The 7761-nt window shown below is 39.0% G+C and overlaps 1 protein-coding gene across 1 annotated transcript in view; it reads right to left on the reverse strand.

Moving 5' to 3' along the window:
• LOC101854574 overlaps nucleotides 1-6159 on the reverse strand; it is a gene marked incomplete at its 5' end in the record, with an annotated part of 11883 nt that extends 5724 nt beyond the window's left edge. Inside the window, 1 exon segment of the mRNA XM_005098679.3 lies at nucleotides 5027-6159. Within this exon segment, the coding sequence (XP_005098736.1) occupies nucleotides 5027-6049 (1023 nt within the window).
• Between the last annotated feature and the right edge of the window lie 1602 nt (nucleotides 6160-7761).

Raw genomic sequence — 7761 nt, forward strand, 5'->3', positions numbered from 1 at the left:
AACACACACACACCCACACACACACACACACACCCACACACACACACACATACACACACACACATATTATTCAAGTAAAAAGAAACAGTAGCAACAATAACAACTGTGACGCCCAGAAACACAAAGTGAGTTGATGCTACAAACTGGCACATGTCAAACAAATAAAAGGTTAGTCTCAAATGATGACTGTACTAATCACACGAAAGCTCTGTTCGAAAGACTTAGTAGTATTATAATTTTAAACAGCACAACAGAATGAGCTGTGCAGGTCTGGTTAAAGTCGAACTTGGTCCCTAACGACCACCTCTCTAAGACAATCACCTGTTCAAACAACCACTTCCCACTTCCCCATTTGCGGGCTTTTTTTTCCATTAAATCTTTATAATGGATACTGTACAAGAGGTCCCACTGTCTAAGAGAACCCCTTTTCTCCTCGACAATGGTTCCTCGTCTTGGACATATTTGACTTTTTTCCCTGGTATCTACTGGTAAATTCCTTATGCTTCAATCGTCCCAGTTTAGATCAGCTAGGAGACAAGATGCTGAGTTATTTTTCTTAGTTTTGGTGAGCAGTCTGCGGCACTTGCAAAACATTAGATCATACAAGTGCCGAAGACAAGGGGACGATAAATATTTGAGAGGAAAGAAGGAGCAAACCACACCAGAACACCCGCCAACCAGCCACCACGCTATTGAGACTGACCATCACCGGGTAAAGAATCTTACCAGGAAGTTGGGAATACTTTATAGAACAGAATTCCCACAAGAGGAATGAGCTCATGTACTTGACGTACAAATGGAAGAGCTTAACAACTACACCACAGGTTTTTTTTCTGATGTAGGGGTCACCACATATTATGTTACTTTAAGTCATTTGTTTAAAAACATATTCTAAATTCAAAACTATTATAATTTATTATATCGAAACATTTTTTTTTACGCCAAAGAGTACTACTAAAAAAACAACTTTTTTATGAGAGATTATTTGATCAATATAATAACGACACTATATCGCATGACGCAACCGAAGCCCAGAAAGCCTTAATGAACTTCCGTTTTCAGACGATCAATTCCTTATTCATTCAATCTACTACATTCCGCAAAGCTATACCACCGAACTGAACAATAGCTGTGAGAAATTTGACATGAGAATTAACACATCAAAAACAGAATTCATGAAATTTAACAGAAACCACTGTACCCCTTGAACATTCATGGCAATAAAAAGAACCCAACTAGAACAGGTCAAGGAATTAAAATATCTTTGCACGATTATTTTTTCAACTGAAATCGGTTCCATGGACAGAGAAATAGAAATACGAATTCTAAAAGCCAACAACGACACTTATCTGCTGGCACCCCTTCTACCTCATCCAAACGTCTCCTTGAATACAAGGAGACATCTTATCCCGTCAATACTAACATTATGCTACCAGTGCCACACCTGTACATTAAGTAAAACATATGATGATCATCATCATCATCCAGTGCCAGATCTGCGACAGACATCGGCGATCATGGTTTTCCATTCATTCCTTTGCTCGGATGTTCTAAAAAAAAAAACTACGTTTCCCTGATCTTTCCCTGTTACCCATTTGTTCAGGTTCTCTAAGTGTGTTGTTCTGGGCCTATCCCTGCCTCGCTTGCTCTCAATTTTGTCAGTGAGAGCTAGATGTTCACGACCCTTATGTCTATTCAGGTGTCCCAAAAACTGCATTTGTCGTTTCCTGATTGTTTTTAACATTGAGCGGCGTCCTACGTGGGCTTCATCAAGCACTACCTCATTTGATTTCCTTTCTTTCCACGATACTCTTGGCAGTCTCCTAAGAAACCACATTTCTGTTGCTTCTATTTTATTTTCACTGTCTTTAGTGATTGTCCAGCATTCACAGCCATATAGAAGGGTTGACCAAACATAGCATTTCAGGACTCTCAATTTGGTGTTCATTGAGATGTTTCTATTTTTCAGGATTGGGCTCATGACATAACACATCCTTGCCTCACTCCTCGCCTAATCTGCATATATTCACTGTATTCTCCATTAATTCGTACAGCAGCTTTTTGGTCCCAGTACAAATCTCTGATAATTCTTAGATCTTTCCATCTATGTCTAGCTTTTCCAGTATTTTAAATAGCTCATCATGTCTAACTTTATCGAACGCCTTTGAATAATCTATGAAGCATGAATATAGATCTTTCTGTGCTTCAATACATCTTTCCATTAACATTGTTAAGGTGAATATAGCATTTCTGGTTCCCTTGTCAGGAACAAAGCCGAATTGCATTTTAGATATCTCTGGTCTTACATTTTTTCTCAATCTTCCCATTATTACTAGCAGCAATATTTCTGTAAAATGACTCATAAAGCTAATTGTTCTATGCATATCAAACTCAGTGGCACCTGGTGTTTTAGGTAAAGCTATAAAAACTGACTTCATCATATCTTCTGGGATCTCACCGCTGTCATTAATAGCATTTAGGAGCTTTGTTGTTATTTCAGTGCCAAGTTCTTCAAGAGCAACAATCACTTCAACTGGAATATATATATATATATATATATATATATATATATATATATATATATATATATATATATATATATATATATATTGGTGTAAAATCCGACCTAATATTCACGAATACCGCTGCGCCCCAAGGCTGTGTAATCTCCCCTGTCTTGTTTACGCTCTACACCAACGACTGTACTTTTGATAACAAAAACATCAAACTAATAACATTTGCAGATGATTCCACTTTACAAGGCCTCATAACAACAAATGAGAATGAATACAGGGACACTGTGAATCTATTTACAAATTGGTGTGATAACCACTTCCTTATACTAAACGTAAAAAAGACAAAGGAATTAATAATAGACTTTAGAGTAAAAAAAGACCAATTGCAACCACTATTTATTAAAGATGAAGAGGTGGAGGTGAAGCTCTTACAAGTATCTTGGTGTAACAATCGACGACAAACTTGACTGGCATCCCTACGCTGCTATTGTGCATAAAAAGGTAAATCAAAGAATGTTTCTTTTAAGGAAATTAAAAAGTTTCCGTGCTGACAATAAGATTATGTCCCTTTTTTACCACTCTATGATTGAAAGTGTGCTATTATTTTGTATTTGCTGCTGGGGTGGGAATTGTAAGGTGAAAGATAAAGAAAAATTTGACAGAACCATTACGAAAGCCAGCAAGATCTCTGGATATGATTTTATAAGAATGGATAAAATGTATAACACCACACGTATAAAAAAGATAAAAAGTATTATAAACGACCCATCACACCCCCTTTCCACACAAATTGTAAGATCACGCAGCGGCAGATATGTTCCTCCTAAAACAAAGAAAGAAAGACATAAAAGAAGTTTTTTACCATCTAGCATAAGGCTTTTGTCAGAATGAGCATAGATGTGTGTTGCTCTTAGAGTATGTATCTGTATATCACTCCAAAGGTCTAGTATTTAAATTCCTGCATGTGACTGAATGATGCATTTGATGTAAATGTACATTTTGTCAGCTTTACTTCTCCTTCCATATTGAATTTTAATGAGAGTAATATATATAATTTAATTTTTTTTATGTATACCTGCATGTGTTTTTACGGTCCTGTACAGCAAAGGAAAATTTCCCTCTGGGATAATAAAGTACTATCTTATCTTGTCTTATCTTATCTTATATTATCTGGCCCTGTGGCTTTTCCTTGTTTTATTTTCCTAATGGCAGCTTGTACTTCTGCTTTCAGTATTGGTGGTCCATTTATTTCATTCTTTATTACCGGTTTTTCTCCTCTATTATCTTTGAAAAGTTCTTCTATGTATTCTGACCATCTGTTTAAGACATCCCCGTTGTCCATTAAAATACCCCCTCCTTTTGATCTTATGCATCCTGTGTTTGAGCATCCTTTTATCCCTCTTACTTCTTTGATTTTTGAATGCATGTATTTGCTGTTTTTGTTTTGGTTCTTCTCTATTTGTTGACACTGATCATTTATCCATGTTTCTTTTACTTCGTTGCATTTTTTCTTTATTTCCCTGTTTAAGATGTTGTACTTTTCCACATTTGATTTTGCCTTTCTGCTCTCTTCCATTAGTTTTAATATGTCCCGGGTCATCCATTTTTTATTAGCTTTTTTAGCTTTCGGGGGGATAATTTTCCTCCATAGCTCTTCCGATTTAGTAATGTTTTCATAAGCTTGAAATTTATTTCTTACATCTATGGAGAAACGTTCTTTCATTTCTTGATTTGTCTTTAAAAGACCTATGTCAAATTTAGGTTAATATTTTGACTTTTTGAGTTTCTTCAGTCTTATCCGCATTTTACACATGACTGGTACATGGTCACTATCACAGTCTGCTCCTGACAATGATTTAGATGATTCTCATGAATGAATGTACGTGATGATATGAAAGCAAAATCACTGGATGCGAAATAAAATGTCACTACAAAATCTTAAACATCAGAAGAAAAAAACAGGCAGAGAAATGACGATCTAAAAGCAACTGTTGGCATACAGTGATGTCTGCATTTTATAGAAAAACAAAGAATAACATGGTTTGGCTCTCTGTTATGAATAACCCCTGCTAGTCAGCCAGTCGCGAAAGCCTATAACACCAAGTACTCAGGCTATAAAGGAAGAGGTAGACCTCGTAAAAGATGAATAGAGGGAGTAAAGGGAACCTGAAAAACTGTAACATCTCAGTTGAAAGAGCTGCAGAGATGGCCTACCATAGACACTCCACGGCAACAGAGGATGAAAACGTAAAAGTAAACGTAATATTTGATCAGTTCAGAATAAAGAAAATCTAACATATTTTCTTACCAATTATCGTCCTTGGGTAAAACAATAACAACAACAACAACAACAACAACAACAACAAAAACAACAACAACAACTACTACTACTACTACTACTACTACTACTACTACTACTACTACTACTACTACGAGTACAACAGCGGCAGCAGCAAAAACAACAACAACAACAACAACAACAACAACAACAAAGTGTAAAGGACACCTACCGCCTCCACCTCCTCATTGACGTTTTCCTTCAACTTCCGGGTAGATTCCATTTCCTGTGTCAGCTTGTCTGGATACTCGTCATCTTCCCGTACCCACGTCTCCACAATCTTACACGCCTCCAAAAGAGAATTACTCAGTTTGTTCATACATCCAGAATGTTCTTCACCTCTTCTCACAAACTCAAGGAATGGGGTACGCATTTGCTGGTAAGATGAATGGCCATCTTCAATTTCGTTGCTTTTTGCTTCAATTTCAGAGATATATTTTGAAATGTTGCTTTCGTACTCCTGCGCTGAAACTACAACGTAGTCCCCCGACTCCTCTTTCAGGCTCTTACAAGATTTATATACGTGTTGGTTTAGGCAGTTAGAGAGTCGTCTTCGTACTTCAGGAACAAGGGTTCTGAACTCCTGCTCTCGTTGGGCGATGGTGATCAAGTCCATATAGTCGTCGGAATCCATTATGTCTTCGTACACGGGTTTTTGGAGAGTAATGTTCAGGAAGTCGTCTGCTTCATGGAGCTTTTCAGACGACATCCGCCACATCCGGAGGATGTCTTCCTCCAAACATTGGGCGCACGACGGGTATTTGTATCTAGCGGAAGCGCCCATGTGTTTTTTCTTGAAACTTTTTAGTTTGTTACGAAGACAAATGATGGTCTCGAGAGCAGCTTTGTTATCGGGGTTCTTCGGCTTCTGACTGTTCGACCTGTTGCTGACAGTAGATCCTTTGTTGGAGCCTCCGCTTTCGAGCGCTTTATTCCTCGAGTTCTCTTTGCTCTCGTTACCGCTTTTATTTTTAGGGTTGTTTTGAGGCCGACGTGTGTTGTTGTCCGGACTCTTTGACGAGCGGTCGCCTTTGCTGAAAGTTCTCTGCTGCCTTTCAGGACTACCGTGTCTCTGATTGTCGTCTGTACGACTTCCACTTCTGTGGTCTGGTTCATCTCCTTCTGGTGTGTGTCCTTTGTACTTTCCCTTCCGACCTCTGTCAGAACTTTTGTTGATTTCGCCCCCTTTCGACATTTTGACGTCTGCAAACGATCACATTTAAAGCTGATCAGTCGGCTGTCTCAGTGTCGATACGACTAAAATATAAGAACCTCTGGCTTTAGTCGAGTATACATGATAGACTCCTGAAGACAAAGCGAAACAAAGATGACACATTATTCTTTATGACCCTGGATTTGGATGTCTATCATGTAATGTATTATTTACACACACACACACACACACACACACACACACACACACATACACACACACACACATACACACATATACCCACACATACACAACTAATAAAGGCTAAAAATAGAAACACGCATGAACACTATCTATTTATCTATCTATCTACGAGGTCAGTCACAGAATAAAGTTTCCCTCTTCCATAAAATCAAAAGTAAGCAACAAACAGCCACTAAATGTTGTGACATCGTGTCTAAGAAATTTCGACGCCAAATTGCAAGTACATTGGTGAACACGTCACAGAGCTGTGACGTGTCAAGTGTGGTGTTCTTGTGCATTTTGTCCAAGGCAAAACCGAGAAAAATGGCAGAGCAAAACATTGATGCAGCCTTCTCAACAACGATGTCTGAGTTGTGATCAAATTTTCATCTCTTCTCGGCAAGTCTGCAGTTGAAACCCATGATGATCTAAGTAAACTAATAGGGAATAATGCCCCATCAATTCAAATAGTAAGAACATGGGTCAGGGAGTTTGAAGCTGGGAGGTCTGACATGAAAGAAGAAGCGCACACCGGGAGGCCCCCAGTCGTCATTTGTGGCGACAGTTCAGAGAGAAACAAAGCTGTTGTGGAGGAAGATACGCGAAGAACATGCAGGGAAATAAGTGAAATAGTCGGTATGCTCAGTGCAACCGTTCACCAAATACTGACCCACGATCTTGGCAAGAAAAAAGTCTTCTCAAGGTGGATGCCCCATTTGTTGACACCAGAGCAGAAACAGGTCCGTGCTCAAGCGGCTCGGCGCTCTTTGACACGTGTTGAGCAAGAGGGTTTAGAGTTTCTCAAGTAAAATCGTCACTGGAGATGAAACTTGGGTGTACCCATTTGATCCCGAGTTGAAAGATAGATGGCTCAATGATTTGATTCGGATGAGCCGAGGCCACAGAAAGCCCGAAGAAAACACGGGGAGAGAAAGGTGATGCACATTGTTTTATTTCCGATATGAGTGGCATCATACTGAGCTGGCCAGTCCCACCTGGCGTAACTGTCAGTGGTGACTTCTACAGGTTCGTCCTCAAAGACAAACTGAGACCCATATCATGACACCACGCCTGTTCACAAGTCCAAAGTTTTGAACGAGCTTCTCGATGGATACTCGTGGGAAAGGTTGGAACACCCGCCATACTCGCATTATCTCGTCCAATGCTACTTCCACCTATTCCTCAATGTGAAAAAAATGCTGCGAGGTCGGCGATTTGAGGGCGAGGACTAGATTCAAGAGGCTATGAGAAAAGCACTCAGGACCTTGGACAAACGATCCCTGACCAATGGCTTTGACCGCTGGGTACATGAAATGGAGAAATGTCTAGAACTTGATGGTTCTTACGTAACATAGGTATTTAAATAAGCTTTCTATTAAAACCAAATACAAGGTGATTTATAATTATATATGTGAGGACAGCATGACAAGGAAACTTTATTCTGAGACAGACCTCATATCTATCTATCTATCTATCTATCTATCTATCTATCTATCTATCTATCTATCTAT

The sequence above is a fragment of the Aplysia californica genome, unplaced genomic scaffold (genome assembly GCF_000002075.1).
Source record: "Aplysia californica isolate F4 #8 unplaced genomic scaffold, AplCal3.0 scaffold00190, whole genome shotgun sequence".
Lineage (NCBI taxonomy): Eukaryota > Metazoa > Mollusca > Gastropoda > Aplysiida > Aplysiidae > Aplysia > Aplysia californica.